Consider the following 18,799-nt stretch of genomic DNA (forward strand, 5'->3'; position numbering starts at 1 on the left):
ATCAAGGTTGTTACTATTAGAATATAATATTTAAGGTTTTAGTATCTAGTTCACGGTCCAGTTTATCTCTATATATCGTAACGTTTATCGAATGAAATGATTAGTCCACTATTATCATTGTCTTATTCTAATAATACTTACTAAGTTGTTGATCTTGCCTATATATAGACCACGAACAACTTTGCTCTCTTCTTTGTCTTGAGTATTTAACTTAAAGCAGGCCAAAACACATTGGTTTCAAATATTTCAACCAAATGTCAATACTAAGTCAAGCATCAAGTTTCTTGCGTCACCAAAGAGCAAGAACAATAACCACAAGGGCGTGCATCCAAATGCCCAAAAGGCTTACTACAGATCCTATAAATCTTCCTAACATCCCCTCACATGGGGTCTTGTTTGTGAATCAAGAGTTAAAACCTAAAACTGACACCGAGAAAACCGATCCAGCAGCCGTGAGAAGCTTTATCTGATCATGGAGGTGGTGGCCGATAGGGTGGAGATGCACAAGAATATTGGAGAACAAGGAAACAACTGGAACAGCCTGCTCTTGACATCCATAAACACCATCACACTTTCTGCTGCAATATTGGCTGCTATTGCTGCTACAAGTTCTGTTCCAAATGGTGCATCTCTTGAGGTACTCAGTGACAGTGGCAGAGTCAGAATTTATTTTTCATATGGGTTCGGTATTTTTTGGTACTGGGATTTGTTACGTTCGGCATCAAAGTTTTTGATCTTTAGTAAAATAGGCTTTGCGATTCAAAAGAGGATAGTGGCGCAGCTTGTTGCTCGCTTACCATTATCCAGATGTAGTTCGGTTTGTGTTTACATGTGTAAGAAATATATTAGAATATATTTTCTTTTATAAATCACCTATAACCTTAACTTTGATTACCTCAGGTACTTAAGTTTTGTTCCAGCTTCATGTATGTTGCTGTAACTGGCATGCTGATTATTATGAACAAGATTCAGCCTTCCCAGTTGGCCGAAGAACAAAGAAACGCTGCTAGATTATTGAAGCAACTCCATGGTCAAATCCAGACAAAAATAGCTATTTCTAGTCCAACCTTAAATGATGTAAATGAAGCTATCGAGGAAGTTTTAGCTATTGATAGAGCATACCCTCTTCCTTTACTTGGTGTTATGCTTGAAAAGTTCCCATCAAAGGTACAAGCCTCGGTTTGGTGGCCAGAGAGACGAAGTAATTCGGTTAAAGGGAAGGACAATAATAATGGTTGGAATGAGGGTTTGGAAGATGAAATGAAAGAGATTGCTAGGGTTTTGGAAAAGAAGGATAAAGCTGATTACTTGAGGCTGGATGAGAGGTTCTTGTTGCTTAACAAAGTGTTGGCTTTATTAGGTCCATTGTTAACATGTTTTGGAGCGATTGGTTCGGCTTTTCTTGGGTCGTTTGATCATAATTCTTGGGCGGTGGTGACCGGTGTTTCGTGTGGGGTGGTGGCGAGTATTGTGAATAGCATAGAGCATGGTGGACAGGTTGGGATGGTGGTGGAGATGTACCGAAGCAACGCCGGGTTCTTTGGAATGGTTGAAGAATCAATTGAAATGAATTTGAAGGAAGAAGATTTTGAGAAAAGAGAGGATGGAGAGATGTTTGAGATGAAGTTGGCTTTGCAGCTTGGAAGAAGTGTGCAAGAACTTAGAGATCTTGCTGCTTCATCAACCAAAAGTGATACTGAAATTAAAGAGTTTGGAAGCAAGTTATTCTAGTAATTTATTGTTGTTATAGTGTAATGATCACTCTCTTTTTAAATGATGTTTTTGTAATTTGAGTTATTAGTTGTGTATATTAGATATATGTGGAGATTGATCGAATAAATCATGTTAATATTCATGAATGAATGAATTATGTTTTCTGGCGGTGAAATTTATGTGTGATTTTAAGGCAGCTGCCCTTCATAAAAAAAAGTTCTAACTCTGCCACTAATATTTCATGCTAGCATAATACGCACTAACATGCCATTGATACACTTTCCGCAATGATCTCAACCCGCCGGCGTAATTGCCTACACGGTTATTTTATTTTCTAAAAATAAATAAAGAGAGCCAAATCGCTGTTTTGGTAATTCAGAAAATTAAATGCATTTATTTATTTGACAAAGTCATGACTATGTTAATTCTTAATATTTCAGAAAAAAAGAAAAAAGAAAAAAGGAAGTTTGTTCATTCAAACTTAACCATTGATATTTTTAAATTTTTTATGATGCAAAGGTTACCTCAGTCTACGCTTTTGTTTTCAGATAAATTTTGCTTAGTTATATCGATCTATACTCTTTTAATTAATCGAGGAATTAGATATCTTTTTAAAAGAAAAGTAAACGACGTATATGACTATATATTAGATTGATGTAGTTGTTACGTAGTCGTTCTCTCTCTTTTCTTACCTATATAATTAGTATTTAATCACTTTCTAGTACTTTAAATTGTGATTTACTATTATTATTATTTTTCGAAATCACAAAGTAAATTTTTTTTATATGTATGTATGTAGATATAATCATCCAATGCAATTTTTTCTCTTTAAACAATTAATAAAGCCATATGTAAATGAGCTACGATCGTCTCCGGTTTTAGGTTTTAAGCTCAGACACGAGTACACGACTCATGACTAATTTTTTAAACTCAAGTATGATTTCATGCTCAAATCTTTTGTTATATATTAACTATTTTCTGGTTTATTTATGTAAATACACAATCATTTTTATACACACATGATTTATACACAAGTCATAACATATATACTATATATTATCTGGTTATTTTTGTCATATATAATACACATATTTTTATTTTCTATATAACATAACAGATATAAATATGTTCTACATATTGTTATTTGTTATTAATAAACAAATGAGTTCTTTTTATGTCAATGATGTTTACGTATAACAGAATAGGAAGACGAAGTCTGTACTCGAGTCAAGTATGCTAAAAGGGATATAAAACAAGTTAGGTAGGTACCATTAAACAAAAATGCCAAAAACATCAATTACATGTAACGGAATGGATTTCTAATATAGTCAACTCCGTTAAATCACCCCTTGGTATAAACTTTCTTTCGATCTATACTCACTACAAGAATATGAGGCTATCCCGGCAATACCTATCCCAACAACATCAGGTTGTTGAAATATTAAAGCCTTTCCCGACAACATGTCCTTAGTATAGGTTAACTCCAAATTTTTGACTGGACCTTCCACGTGTCTGATTTTAATACGTCACAAAAACATTGAACACATGAAATTTGACTTTTAATAATTCCCGACGACTTGTCATTGGGAGAGACAATAGATTTTTTTTTTTTTTATTTTCTTTTTTGTTTTTGTTTTTCTAAGCATCATATATTATAACTAAATAATAAAAAGATACCACTGACTATGTCATATATGAAAATTTTATTTTTCATTTTTCTTAAAAAAACATATAACAAAGCAATAAAAAAAAGGAGGAAAACAGAAAAATATTAAACCTATCCCGACGACATGTCGCCGGGATATATGTACATTTTAATTTTCAAATTTTAGAAAACGCAAAATATAATAATATAAAATAAAACAAAAACAGTAAATATTTTTAAACTATCTCGACAACATGTCGTCGAGATAAATATTCAAATTTTCGTTTTAGTTTTTTTTTCTATCACACAAAACATAGTAATAATATATAAAAGAAAATTAAAAATATGTAAATTATTATGATAACATGTCGTTGGGAACAAATTTACAATTTATTAATAGGTTTTTTTAATATAATAATAATAATAAGTAAAAGAAACATAAAAAATATATAAATTGTCCTGACGGCATGTCGCTGGGACAGAAATGCACGACTGATTTTTTCATAATTTTTAAAACATAATACATAATAAATAAAAAGCAATTAAAAATTTAAAAAAATGTACATGTATATGTATATTTATGTATGTATTTATGTATATGAGTATGTATGCATGTAACATTGTTCGTAATTCTCTGTATATGTATGTGTGTAACCATGTATGGAAATGTATGTATATGCATGTATGTGTGTGTATATATGTATGTAAGCATGTAAGTAGGTATGTATGTATGTATGTATGAATTTATATATATGTGTATGTGTATGTATGTATGTAACTATGTATGGAAATGTATGTATGTGCATGTAAGTATGTATGTATGTATTTATGTATATGTGTATGTATGTAACTGTCCGTAGTTCTCTGTATATGTATGCATCTAACCATGTATGGAAGTGCATGTATACGTATGCACGTAGGTGTGTTTGTATATGTGTATGTAAGTATGTATGTATGTAACCATTTATGTGTGTATGTATGTAATCATGTATGTATGTATGTATGTTTGTATGTCTGTCTATACATGTATGTAACCATGCATTTAAGTACGTATGTAACCATCTATCTATGTATGCATGTAAATAAACATTTCGTGAGAAACAATATTAATTGACAACATGTAAATAATCATTTGAGAGAGAATTACATAAAAAACATAATTGGCCCATATATATATATATATATATATATATATATATATATATATATATATATATATATATAAGTAATTAGAATGTAAATAATTATTTTACTTTTTGTTAAAAATATAACACATAATATAAAAAATTTAAAAACAAATTGGTAGATAAGCTATCCCGGCGACATGTCGTTGGGACTAAATGCTGAAAATAGTTGGAAAATATTCTAAGTTGCCTGCTTAAGAGAAATAGTGCTGCCATGGTATTTAATAAGTCCTATCCTAACGACACTCATTCCCACGTCTTCTTCGTGCAGTTTTTCTTCAACAACGAACTCTTCTTCAAGATTTGATATATGTTGGATACGCCACAGCATCCAAGTGGTCTTTTAAGCTAATGCACATTAACAATGATTCTGGTGTTAGCCTCATCCTTCGCATCGATAAAATCCTACCACTCAAAGAAAAATCACTTTCCAAAGCTATGGTAGAAACTTGTACAATTAGTAAATCATGATCCATGGTGGCAAGTACGGGGAATTGGGGTGCCATTTGCTTCCACCAACCCAAAAAATATCAAAGGTTTCAAAAATATTGGTTGCGAACATAAAATCGGTTTCATAACACCGGGTTAGCTCACTATTTGGGTGCTACAATGAGCTTTTTTAATTTCATTGTTTCTTATATCATTGTACAAACTTATGTTTGGGTCACTTTAAGAGCTGATGTGTTGTAAATCATATATGTTTCCACACTCATTTTTAATAATAATTAATTTTAAATTTCATCATTTATTTGTTGGAATTAGCATAAATTTACATGGTTTCATTTATCATGTGCCCGTGCATGAATGGAGTGGAAAACGGGGCTAAAAGACGGAAAACTAGCTCATACGAGGAACGACAAAGATCATGAGGTAGATTACAATTGGAAAATGAAAAAATCAAGAAAAAATACCTCATGTGTCGCCGAGGGGGGGGGGGTAATCTCTTGTGACGCGCGGGGGACCAATACTAGGAAAAACGAGCCCCCGACTATTTTTGGCGGGGCGTAGCACGACACATCCAAAAGGTCCCCCGCGACGCGTGGGGACGGGTATGTCAGCTGAAAAAGTTTGGAATGTATAAAACCCTCTTTTTACAACCCTAATCAGTATTATCTGAACCCCAACTGCATTGGAGACAATTGGAAGAGGGGAGACAATTAGAATCATTCAGGAACGTTAAGGTGGAAGATTAACGAGTTTAATAAGCCGAGTAAGCAGGGTTTTTTTGTTTTATTTCTTAAAACACTTTTTGATTAGATGTTGATGATGTTGCAAGAATCCGTTACTTTTGATTTCTTTATTGTTCATGCTATGAGTAGCTAAACCCGTTGAACTACCTAGGTTTGGTCAATTAACGATGTTTTAATGATTGCTTTGGGTGTTTAACGAGTCTTTGATTGATTTTCTATTGTCAATTTTATATTTGGTGTTTTATTATGTGGTTGCTGTTGTGTTTAATTAGTTTTGATCTTATTGATCCCCGTGTGATCTTATCTTAAATGAATTAGTTTCGTGTCTAGTATAGGGTTGCATGTTGACTGATTACATGGTGTTTTCGGTTGTTTGTGGTAGATATCACCATAGGGTTTATGCGATTGAAGTTGTTTAGACTAGTAGTTTACCCCCTTTAGTTGGACCAAAACATTAGGGCTCGATGTATCTCTTTGGCCTAGTTAATTTAGTTAGCTAGTACGAGACCTCGACCGGGTTTTCTAGTCGATGATTAGCTTAATTTGTATGTTGAGTTATCTAATCCTTATCATTGAATTACACCTTATTCCCTAGGTTTGTTAGGGTTTCAAGTCTTACTGGAGTTGGTGACTTTGATACGAACCAAGTAATAACTCATTAGGGTACTTAGAGAATTAATCGTTCCTTATCATTCTTTCTAGACGCATTTAGGGTATTTAATAAAACTGGCCTTGGGACCCTTATCATTGTCTAGTTAGTTTATCCTTAGAACACGGATTCATGGGCTTGTTGACACCCGGGCATTGTTCATTGTCGTTGAGGATCCTCACTTAGGTGGTTCCCTTTTATCATATCTAAGAGTCGTTGAGCTTTCTTAAGTTCTTCCGTTAAGTCAACTAAGTAAGTTAGTTTTAGATGAATAAGAAAAAAAATTAAGTTATTTGGCATGACTTGGTTAGGGTTAGTGATATGAGGCACCTCACGTGTCTTTGTGTTCGATACTCAGACTTTCTAAACCCTGCTGTTACGCGACCGGTACACGTGCTGTTTGTTGAAGTTTAGTTAGGTTATTCCATTTTAAAGCTTAAGTTGTGAATTGCAAGAGTTAGAATTAGTATTTATATATAAATTTTCACACATCAAGAGCATAAAATTCAAACATATTTTCTAAATAAGTATTAAACTTTTTAATTGTTTTGATGCAAAATTAGGGTCTTTTAAATGCAAATCCAAAGACCAAATAATTTTTTCGATTAATGTTTCAACTTTGTCAAGCGACAGCATAAGTAAAACTCGTTGGCAATTCTTTAAAATATTTTTTTTTACGTTTACTTTCATTGGAGCTATCATATCATCGTATATTATTAGGGACCAGACCCTAATAATATCTGTGAGGATATGGACCAGACCCTAATAATATCTGTGAGGATAGAGACCGGACCCTAATAATATCTATGAGGATAGGGACCAGACCCTTATAATATCGGTGGTGTTGGGGACCAGACCCTTATAATATCTGTGAGGTTATAGGGCGGAAGGCTCTTTAAGTTGTATGGATAGTTATGCATGTAAAGTAAAGTATGAATGATGTACACACATTCGAGCATGTGTATGTGAACTAATTGTATGTTGTATGATTAACTAGAACTCACTCAGCGTAGCTGAATTTTAGTATGCATGCAGGTGAGTAGAATGAGACAGCTCGCTTGAGGAGAAACACATGGCATGGAATTGAAGATACTGACATCTCAAGAAAATGTTATGTTATTTAAAAGACAATGTTTTATGTTAAACGATTTGAATCCTCGTTAAAACAAGAATTGATGGTTATGTAATATATTGGTTTGAAGTTTTTATATTCCGCGTAAAGTTTTAATTAACTCTGATATTTAGAACTATGTTAATGAGTAATTCCAACGTCCAAAGTAGGGCACCGGTAACGAGGCCTTACAATTCATGTATTATAAAACAGATAACAGTGACTCAAAAGTGTTATGCACAATGTTCATTTTTAATTCTCTAATTTATCCAAAAGTGATTTGTAATTTTTTTTGTTTATATAACTATTCAAGTATAAATTTTTTCACTAATAATGTGTATTTAAATGTTTATGTTAATTGTATATTCATCCTCATATTTGTTCCTTCAAATTACAATACAAACCTAAATAAAACTCATGATTATACAAATCCAATTACATCACATAATTTAATTAGTGTTGTTAGTTTCAATTAATATAATTGTATGTAATTAAATCCAAAGATCGATATTTCAAAAATGTTGATGAACATGAAAACTTAAAAAAAATTCCAATCAATCTTATAAGTAATGGTGACCATAAAGAACAAAAGTCAAAGTCATAAACCCGTGCGCTACAAGTCCGGAAATATAAAAAGTGAAATCGAATTAACATGAATGGTGGTTACTATTGCTGCTATGGTTTATTAGTCACTCGTATTCCCACTCCTTTGAGTCTTCCGTTGTTATGGAAGCCAAATTGCCTAAACATAAATACATCTTATACATGACATGTAAGTAATGCATCTTATATATGAAATGAGATAAAATGATGACCGGTAAACTTCATGAATATAGTAATCAAATAATTATATCTATAAGCATAATGTCATCATAGTGTAAAAACCTAAACATTATAAATACCTTCATGTGTTGGTATCAAATTTTATATGAACATAATTGTTTAATGTTGGCATACAAAACCGCAAAAATGGCATTTAGCTTTCCAAAATTCATATTCAAAATTCATAAATGGGTTTGACTTGTTTGTAACCGCAAAAATTGAAACCAAAATTATGTTAACAACATTTAGCTTTCCAAAATTTATATTCAAAATTCATAAATAGATTTGAATTGTTTGTAAAGAATGCAACAGACTTTTAAAACAATTAATATTATTACAATATATATGTAAATTTTAACATAATTATGGAATCATATTAAATGTTAAGCTCACTAATTAAAATTAAATGTGCAAACATTAAATGGTTCATTAACTTGTTTCTTTAAGTATGTAAATCAAGATGACAACGTGTCACATGGAAGAATATATGAAAATAAATAAGAATAAGAATTAGAAGTGTAGTGATTAAACTTTTATAGATCAACAATCAAATTCATAACATATAGTTACTAAAAGAAACCAAATTTTAATTTCAAACAATATAAATTAAAATGAAACTTATGAAACTGAATAAACTGGAAACAAAACTTTAATTTTAAAATGAATAAATTTTAAAGAAACATAAAAAATTGAATAAAATGAAACGAAACTAACAACCAAGAAAGTATAAAAGAAACGAAACCAAGAACCAATAAAAAAAGAACCGGCAAACCTGTCTGAAACAAAACCAAAGAGTAAAAAAATTTAAAAAGGTAAAACCAGAAAAACTAAAACTGAAATGAAATGAAAAAAAAACTACTCGAACCAAAACCAAAAACAAATGAAACCAACAAACAAAGTGAAACTGAAAAAACTATAAGCGAACAAATAAATGGGCATGGGTTACATAATATGTAGGCTGAAGCAAAACATACCGTATCCTTAGTTGATTACATCAAAGTACATGTGTGAATCAAAAATATTTCCATTAGATAATGTTAAACCTAAATTAAGAATTTTGATTCTAACTGTGTAACATCCCAAAATTTTTAAAATAATGTTTAATATATTATTCGCGTCGGGTGAAATAAACGAGTTAGTGGAACGATAATAATAATAATAATAATAATAATAATAATAATAATAATAATAATAATAATAATAATAATAATAATAATAATATGAAAGAGTAAGTAGGAAAATTAGAAGAGATTAGTTATGGACTAATTAAGATGGATTAAGGGGAATGGGCCTTAGGTCCATGGGCTTTAAGGGATATAAATATCCCCTAAACATCCTAAAACCCTAAATCCTCACACTTTCCATCTTATTCTCTTCACACTCAAAACACACACATACACCTACACATAAACATTCGGCCAAGAGTGGAAGGTGAGATCCAAGCCAAACAAGCATTGATTGTTGATATATTCTCGTGATACAAGATAGATTCGAGGCCTAAAGTTCATAACCAAGCTATACCGTAACCTCCAAACGCGTTAAAGGTATGTTCTTCATGTTAAAGTTTACGTTTTCATGAACGGTTAGCCTTGAGACTTAAACCAATAGTAGATCGGGTCTAAACTAGTATTAAAGTAGCAAACTTGATGTTAAAATGAACCTAACGAATCTGCGATTATGAGCGGCCCGTTAAAGAAAACCTTATTGAACGTTTTAAGCCTAAAGGTCCAAACTTTATGCTTTCCGGGTCAGTTTTTATCCGAAAATGAACATGAGAACGTTTACGGGTTTGGTTATTATCGTATACAAGAATTACACGTTAAAACGGAGGTGATTATAGGGAGTCATGAATGAACCGTAGCTATCGCTGGGCAACTTCGCTATAAGCAAGTTCGCCGTAGATAACTTCGCTATAAGATAACTTCGCTACACCAAGTTCGCTTAATGCCAAGTTTGCTTAATGCTAAGTTCGCTGAATGTTAAGTTCGCTCAACTTAGGTTCGCTTAAGTTAACTTCGCCTAACATGCATGTTCGCTTACATTAAGGTGACGAATCGTATAGCGAATCAGACTTAACTCGTTATGAAGAATGGGTTGGCTTTGCCCCTTGGACCCTGCTAGGGGCTGCCGCCCCTAGGACCCCGCTGCCAGGGGCGCTGCCCCAGAGCCCCGTTCGTTAAGGGTAATAATCAAACTAGAAACGCGATATGGAAAATGATAGTGATCAATACGCATAATTGTTATACAGTTAGCCGTGCACAGCCAAAGAAAGGAGTAACCATTAACAGAAGAAGTAGCCGAGTTCAGGTGAGTTTCTAGCCCCATTTCCTTGTTATGTTTTCGGGGCTGTGTGCATACTCGATGTGAAGTGTAAATACACTTACCTTAAGTGGTAAGTGTATGCTATAGATGATATACCAAGTAGCTAATATATAATGCTTGCTGGTGCGTGAACGATCTTCGGATATTGCACGTATCGCTAAGGATAGTGACTGTCAAGTGGTTATTAGTGTGCATGATTGTTGATGTGACTTGCTTATTATGTAAATGATGAAATGATAGGAAGTGTGTTGTAGACAAGTAGATGATAGTGTGATAGAAGTGGTAAGGGGTCTATTAAGAGTGTTAGTGACATGACAATAGTACGTGGTAGGGTAAGCCTATACGTGCCTTCGTTATTAAAGTGGCATAACGTGAGTGCGTGGTAGGGTAAGCCTATACGTGTCCTCGTTATTAAGTGGCATAACGTGAGTGCGTGGTAGGGTAAGCCTATACGTGTCCTCGTTATTAAGTGGTATAACGTGAGTGCGTGGTAGGGCAAGCCTCAATGTGCTTCCGTAAACAAGTGGCTAAGTTGTTAGGGGCAGTTAAGTGGTTAAGTGGTAAGGTGAACAGGTTAGACAGTGGATTATGTGTCTTCGGATACATATATGATGTATGAAGTGGTTGTATGATGAGTTGCTTGATTGACTAGAACTTACTCAGCGTAGCTGACTTTTAGTATGCACGTAGGTGATTTGATTAAAGAGTTGACATGAGGTTGGCACATGGCATGGATTGAACGGCTGGCATCTGAAGATATAAAGAAAAGAGGTTTAAATATAATGTTTTGGGTTATGGTATCAAAGAAAAGATTTAATGTTTTGTAACGAATGGATGATGTTTTATATTCCGCGAAAAGTTTTAATGAACTCTGATTTGTAAGAACTGTGTTTATGAGTAAATCTGACGTTAAAGTATGACTACAGGGTTCGGGGCCTTACAAACTGTAACCTTAAATCAACATTGTCAATTCGTGTTCTAACCCTAAAATGTAAACAATAAAAAAATAACTAAACTTGTGTACCATCAGATTTAGTAATTTAAAGTACCAATTAACAAAAATTTCACACATAAACAATATAACAAATTGAAAACTTGAGAAACAAAATAAGAATAGTAGATCGAATCTAATACATGACGCTTTAATTGATCGAAAGTATGGTTCATCGATGGTGAACAGATTCAATGGTAGGTCGAACCAAAAACCGATGCTTTTTATTATCTGAAAATCCAAAGAAATATTAGAAGTTTGAGAGAGATTAGGGTTGGATATATGATTGAAAACATAAATCAAAACAGAAAACATACCTTGATTAATCGATTGGATGGATCGAGTTTGAGTGGTCAGTTTCTTGAGAGACAAAAGAAGATGAGCTAGGGTTATTGAAGGTGAAAGAATAGATGGAGAGAGAGATGTTTCATATTGAGATGAAAGTGTGAATTAAGGGAAACATCAATTACGTTCTTGAATCTTGATGAATGATTTTAATTGGGTATAGGGTAACCAAAAAACGTAAATAGGTTATTGAATTTGTTTTTGAATTATTTTATTAGGAAGAAAATCAAATATGGGGTTGTTATGTATGAAAATCAAGTAAGTGGTAATAATTATCAATTACCATATATTTATAATTAGAATCAACCTCATATATTTAAATCCTTAATCGTTCAATTTTGAATTAGTCAGTCGGTCAAAATCCGTATTTATAGTAACCCTTAAGGATCCTTAATCAAATGATATATCATAATTTATTAAAATATAGAAATTCCGTAATTAAAGAATTCTTTAATCAAATGGCTGATTTATTCCTAATTTACAGAAATTGATTACAGATCTGAATTTATACTCCAATGGTTCAATTTTGAATGAGTCAATCGGTCAAATTTTATAAATATAAAACTAGAACCAATTATAGTAAAGTTAAATCCGTAATCTTTGTATATTATGTTGTTTTATATTGAATCTGATGAATGAAATATCATTTAATTATCTCAAATAAATTAAACCTGGTGGGAAACCTAAATTTGTGAATGAAATCAATCAAAATAAAAAAAAAATAATATAGTTTTAAAACCTAATGATTAAAGTGACTGGAGGTAACGTTGATGGTGAACAGCTTCATCGATGGTGGACGGTGAATTTAACAGATAAATGAATTGAAAGTAGTAATAGGTGGAACAGGATGAAATCGTCATTGAGAATGGAGGCATGAAAGAGGAGAATTGATTTGGGTTTTTAGGTTAAATTATGTTATAGTATACAAAATAATAAAAATAATATACATAATAGAAATCGTAATTAATAATTATAATTATAAAAAATATAATAATTAATTATTATTAAAGAGAATCATTAAAGAGAATTGATTGTATCTTATTTTAATTTATTTTTTATTTATTTCATTCACTTGAAAATTAGACAAGTGATAGATATACATGAAAAGTATAATAAACAACCAATAGGAAGAGGAAAAGTTGAGTTAAAGTCTATTGGTTTAATAGTATAGTTAGATTGCATATAAGCTTACGTAAGGCTTTTGAGATTAATTGCATATGGGCCAAGTTTGTTAATGATCCTTTAAGGATCCGTTTGTTTTGTGATTAACATATATCATTTTGGTGGATGACGGTTTAAAAAAACTGTAGACAAATGACAGACACCAAAAATTTCTTATGATCATCAAAAATTTGGTACAAAATTTTCTTACAATATTATCAATATCAAAATTCTGTATCTCAAGTAAATCTTGGTCTAATCCGATTAAGCATTGAGTGTATCCTAAAATAGTTTAATCTGATAGTGACAACACGATTCCAAGATAATCCAAGTTTCCATATTTAATTCATCATTGCGGTATTCAATCACACGTCATTTACGGGTATGTTTAATTATATTTATACAACAAAAGGTGCATATCCATGAAACAAGAGCTACATGAAAAAACCGACTGTATGAAAAGAACGTGTTTGTAACTAGAAATCGGAACTGATATTGAAACTGGTTTGACTAGAACCGATTTGGAACCGCCCTAACCACATGTTATAATCAGGTTGGGTACCTATACAATTAGGAACCCGTTTGAAACCCAAACCAGAACGGTTTATTCCCCCCTCAAAAACTGGTTCCTCTCATAACCGGTTTTGATTTTTGTTGAACCAATTCCCAAACTGCAACAGAAACATGAACGAACATAATTTTAAACAATATTAAACAATACTAATGGACTTCTTTGAATGTGTTCGTATCTATACATACTATTAAAGTAAGATGCATTTCCACTTGTCAAGCTTCTAGGGCCTCCACATCAATGCCATCCCAAGGCCATGTCACCCATTACCTTTCTTAATCATGCCAACTCATCCACTAACCTATATTTAAACCATAATATTTCTTAGTTTTTTACCCTATTCAACATTTTCTCTCTTTCACCTATTAATATATTCCGACAAATATCATTCAGCATTTGTATCAATTTTCCGGTAAGTTTGTATTTTAATAAACTTCCTACTGTTAATCTATTTATTTCCGGCAACCTTATTATGTTTTCCGATTATTGTTTAACTTTTTTATGTTAATTCAATCTCATTGTTAAATGATTTTATTAAAATTAGTTTAGGTTGTAAATCATAAACGGGCATGAAGATGATATGTGGACGTTTTACGTTTTTCTGGTAAGATTTTCCGTTAAATTTTTTCCGGCTATATTTTATACATATAACAATGGTTGCTTTACATTATTTCAGGTTATTTACCTGTTTAATTTGCTGAAGATTTCATTTTAGTTTGTTAATCAAAATCTTATATTCCATTGTTACGTTTTTCCGGTAAGTATTTCCGGTAAGTTTTTTCGGTAACATTTTCTATATATCAATATTAATATTCTTTTTTATTATTTCAGGTAACATTTTCCGATAACATTTTTCGGTAACATTTTCCGGTGAGTGTCACGGTTTATACAATCTTTTTTCCAGTAACATCTTTAAATTTCGTTTTTCCGTTAACACCTTTAAAATTTTCCTGTTATTAGTTATAATTAAAATAATCCATAATATCAATATTAATATTCTTTTTTATTATTTCAGGTAATTGCCGACTCATATAATTTAATTTCACGGAATGATTATGAGTTTATAGTATGTATAGATTTTAATGTTAATGTTGATGTATATTTTATTTTGTTAATTTGTTAATATTCATGTATATTCATCTTCTTGTGTTTATAAAAAATTAAAATACGATTGTATATCGGAGATCCGAGATAAGTTTGATCTATATTTTTTTCCGACGTGTTTTTAATCTATTTTATATGAATTATCTCATTAATACCATTTATTTTGTTTGACTTTCCTTATTGTTTTAAATAACTTCATTAACATAAATATTGTAATTTAATTATCCCATTAAAACATTTTATATTCTTTGACTTTCCTTAATTTATAAACAAACCGATTTTAAAGTTAATTTAAACAAACCGATTTCAGAATGAATGTGATTTATTTTTGGAACTTTGTTACTAAAATTAAAAACTAAATCAAATTATTTAAAAATTAAAAAAATGTATAATAGTCAAACGGAAGACTAAACTATTTAAATATACTTATTAGAATATAAGTTTTTAGTTAAGCAATTTATGGAAATAATGAAATCGGTTGAAAAATAAGTTGTGAAGGAATAATATATAGTTGTATCTTAATTCAGGTAAAAAATTTAAGGAAAGTAAAACTGTATAATTAAATACAAAAATATTAGTTACTTTAAGCAAATGTAGTAAATACTTTTAAATATAACTGATTTTAATATCTTCTTCGATTTTGATAACTATTTGACTAGATTTGAATTTTTTTATAAATATGATTTGACTTTAATTTTGATAAATTTGGACATTATTATAATTTTAATAATAATAATTTATTCTCATTTCTATTTATATGATTTTTTTTACAAAAAGAAGGTTAAATAATTTATACTATATAATCAATATATTTGTTCTCATTTTTCTTATCACTTTATATACTAATATAACTTATATTTATCTAAACGATTTTCAAATTCAAATTCTCAACAATTATATGAAATTTACAAAAATATATTATATAGTTGGACTTTTACTATATTTTTGTTTTTCCGGTAATGCCATTTAAATTTTCCAGTTATAAGTTATAATTAGTAGTATTGATTAATAAAATTAGGGCCGATTTGATTTTTAATTTTTGTGATATGTCATTAACCTTTGTAATTATATCTATATTATTTAGTATAAATAATAGAACACAAGTTTATTTATACTTGTGTTCTATTATTTAAAAATAACATAACCTTCAATTAATATATTTAACTTCAAAAATTAATTAAAAATTCTAATAAGAAGATGTACATTGATATATTTTCGTTTTTAAATTATATCATTAAGTTATGCTTAATAATTATAACATGTTTAGACTCCTTTTAAATTTGGAATTTGACCAATCTTTCAACAAAATTTTAAGTGTTTTAATACTCTCCATAACGTTAAACTAATTTCAAAATCCTTCCATAATTTTTTGAAGTTCTCAAATTAACCGATTTGATTTTCATTTTTTGTAGTTATTTTGAAATTAATTAGTCATATTATTAAAATTAGAACCGATTTGATTTTAATTTTTGTGATTTGGCATTAACTTTTGTAATTATTTCTATATATATATAATTTTTTTAAAACAATAAACTATTAGTTACTATAAAAATGATGTTGTTTTAGTCATCATCAAAATATATATTTCATGTTTTAATTATTATGTCTAAGGTAACTCGCATTACAAATTTTTAACCAAGCTTAAGTGTTACAAATTTATTTTGGTGTTATGATTTTAATCCTTTTAATATTATTATATTTGTACTTTAATGATAATTTAAATTGTTTTAATTGTGTATAGTTTTCATAACAAAATTTTACCTTTTTAGTTTATATATATTATTAATTGTGTGTGTTTAACTTTTCTCATATTTAACTTATTTAATAAACTAGAATAAGTTATCATTTTAATATTTAAAAAACTTGTAACATCCGAAATATTCTAATAATAAATAACGAAAGTTGCGTTAAATTGTCGTGTGTTAAATAATATTAACTAGCCTCTAATAAAGAAAAGATCATTGACTTGGACTAATTAAGATGGACTAAGGGTAATGGGCCTTAGGTCCATGGGTTTTAAGGGATATAAATACCCCTTAAACCATCCTAAAACCCTAAATCCTCATTCTTTCCATCCTAATCTCTACACACTCAAAAACACACACATACTACCCTATACGGCCGAGAGAAAAAGGGTGAGATCCGAGGCCGAACGAACGTTAGTTGGTATTAGATCTTTATTACACGAGCTATATACAAGATCTAGAGTGCGTAAACAAGATTAAACGAGATCCAAACTGTTGGTACATGTTTGTCAGTAGTTCATAGTCTTGTAATTGTAATCGAGTCTGTATTGTAATTGTGTATTTGATTATGTTTTTGTTTGTGTAACTAGCGAAGTTGTCAACAAGTTCGCTCAGGCGAACTTGTTGAACAAGCGAAGTTGTCAACAAGTTCGCTCAGGCGAACTTGTTGAATATGCGAAGTTACAGACAACTTCGCCTGTGGCGAAGTTGTCGTGTATATATTGATTGTTACAGCCGAATCGTCGAAAAAAAGGTGTTTAGGGTTTCAGTCAAGTGTTCGAGTTTAAGCAGACGTGTTTGCTAGTTCCAGTGTCTGTAATAGTGACTACGAGTCACGTGTTCGGTTAATAATATTACGTGTTTGATTCATTGCTTGTGTTATTCTATATCTACACTCGTAACCTACCTACGCAGGGATTCCGCACCTGCGTTGTTAGAGAACATCCCGTGTACGATCCGTTCAGGAACCTACAATTGGTATCAGAGCGATCGGCTCGATTGTGAGGTTCGGGATTTCACGCGGGTGTAGTTTCGTCTCGTTTGACCTATTCGCGAGACGTATTTTTGTTGGGATTGTGTTCTACTAGTGCTTGACAGTCATTTTCAAGCCTTAGCATTGATCGGGAGCTTCTGGTTTGAAGAAAACAGATCTGGAAAAACTTCCAGGTTCATCGGGCGAACTTGCTGATCTTCAGGCGAAGTTGTTGAATTCAGGCGAAGTTGCCGTCACTGGAATTAGGGTTTTTGGCGAAGATATAAAGTTTGGCGAAGTTAACCACAACTTCGCTCAACTCATAAGTTCGCCTTAGCGAAGTTATCCGCAACTTAAGTTCACACTTAAGTTCGCAGATTTCATAAGTTCGCCTTAGCGAAGTTATCCACAACTTCGCTTACTACCCAAGTTCGCTCAACTCATAAGTTCGCCAGAGCTAAGCGAAGTTAACTTTAACTTCGCCAATTCAAGCGAATTAAAGACCTCAGCGAAGTTGTCTGTTCAGCGAAGTTGACCTTCAAGCGAAGTTATCCTTAACTTCGCCTACTGAGCTGTTTTAATATTTTCTTGTTTTTTTTTTCAGGTTTTTCAGGTTTTACAAGGATGTCATCGATCAACATCTCCGATTTGGTCAAGATGGAAGTTGAGGCAGGGTCAGCCACTAAGGCCCCGAGGTTGATGAAGGGAACAGACTTCGTGGCATGGAAGGATAGATTCATCCAGTACATTAAATATCAGGATGCCAAAATGTGGGTGTGCATTCAAGATGGATACGTCCCTCCAACCATGCAATACGAAGGACGTGACGTGGTGAAGAAGTACAGTAAAATGGAGGACGAAGAAAAGAAAATGTATGAGGCCGAGAGCAAGGCCCATGCAGCGATAACAATGGCACTTCCTCAAGAAGTTCTCCATACGTTCCGAAAGTACACTTCTGCAAGAGAGCTTTGGGATGCTCTGGAAAACAGATTCGAGGGGAACGTAGGTATCCGTGCCTCAAAGATTAAACTCTTGAAGACCCAGTTCTCCGTCTTCAAATATTTGAAGAATGAATCTTTGGATGATATTATCACCAGATACTATCATCTAATGACAGAGCTTAGCAATTATTCGATTGCCTACCGAGAAGAAGAGATCGTCGAAAAGCTTCTCGATGCTCTCCCACCGAAGTGGGAAATGTACACCGTCCTTATGAGGGAAGACAGAGACTTTCCTAACTGTGATTTGGAAACTGCAGTAAACAAGCTCAGAA

The 18,799-nt window shown here is 31.7% G+C and overlaps 1 protein-coding gene across 1 annotated transcript; it reads left to right on the forward strand.

Annotated features, from left to right (window-relative positions):
* The first annotated feature begins 472 nt into the window (after positions 1-472).
* LOC143600680 (putative F-box protein At4g22030) lies at positions 473-1,753 on the forward strand. The gene is made up of 2 exons (XM_077078300.1): positions 473-637; positions 901-1,753. Exons 1-2 carry the CDS (start codon positions 473-475, stop codon positions 1,729-1,731), a joined length of 996 nt encoding a protein of 331 aa, XP_076934415.1. The 3' UTR covers positions 1,732-1,753.
* Positions 1,754-18,799: the final 17,046 nt, after the last annotated feature.

The sequence above is a fragment of the Bidens hawaiensis genome, unplaced genomic scaffold (genome assembly GCF_021521415.1).
Source record: "Bidens hawaiensis isolate Kalapana, Puna unplaced genomic scaffold, B.hawaiensis_p1.1 tig00054771_1, whole genome shotgun sequence".
NCBI classification, from domain to species: domain Eukaryota; kingdom Viridiplantae; phylum Streptophyta; class Magnoliopsida; order Asterales; family Asteraceae; genus Bidens; species Bidens hawaiensis.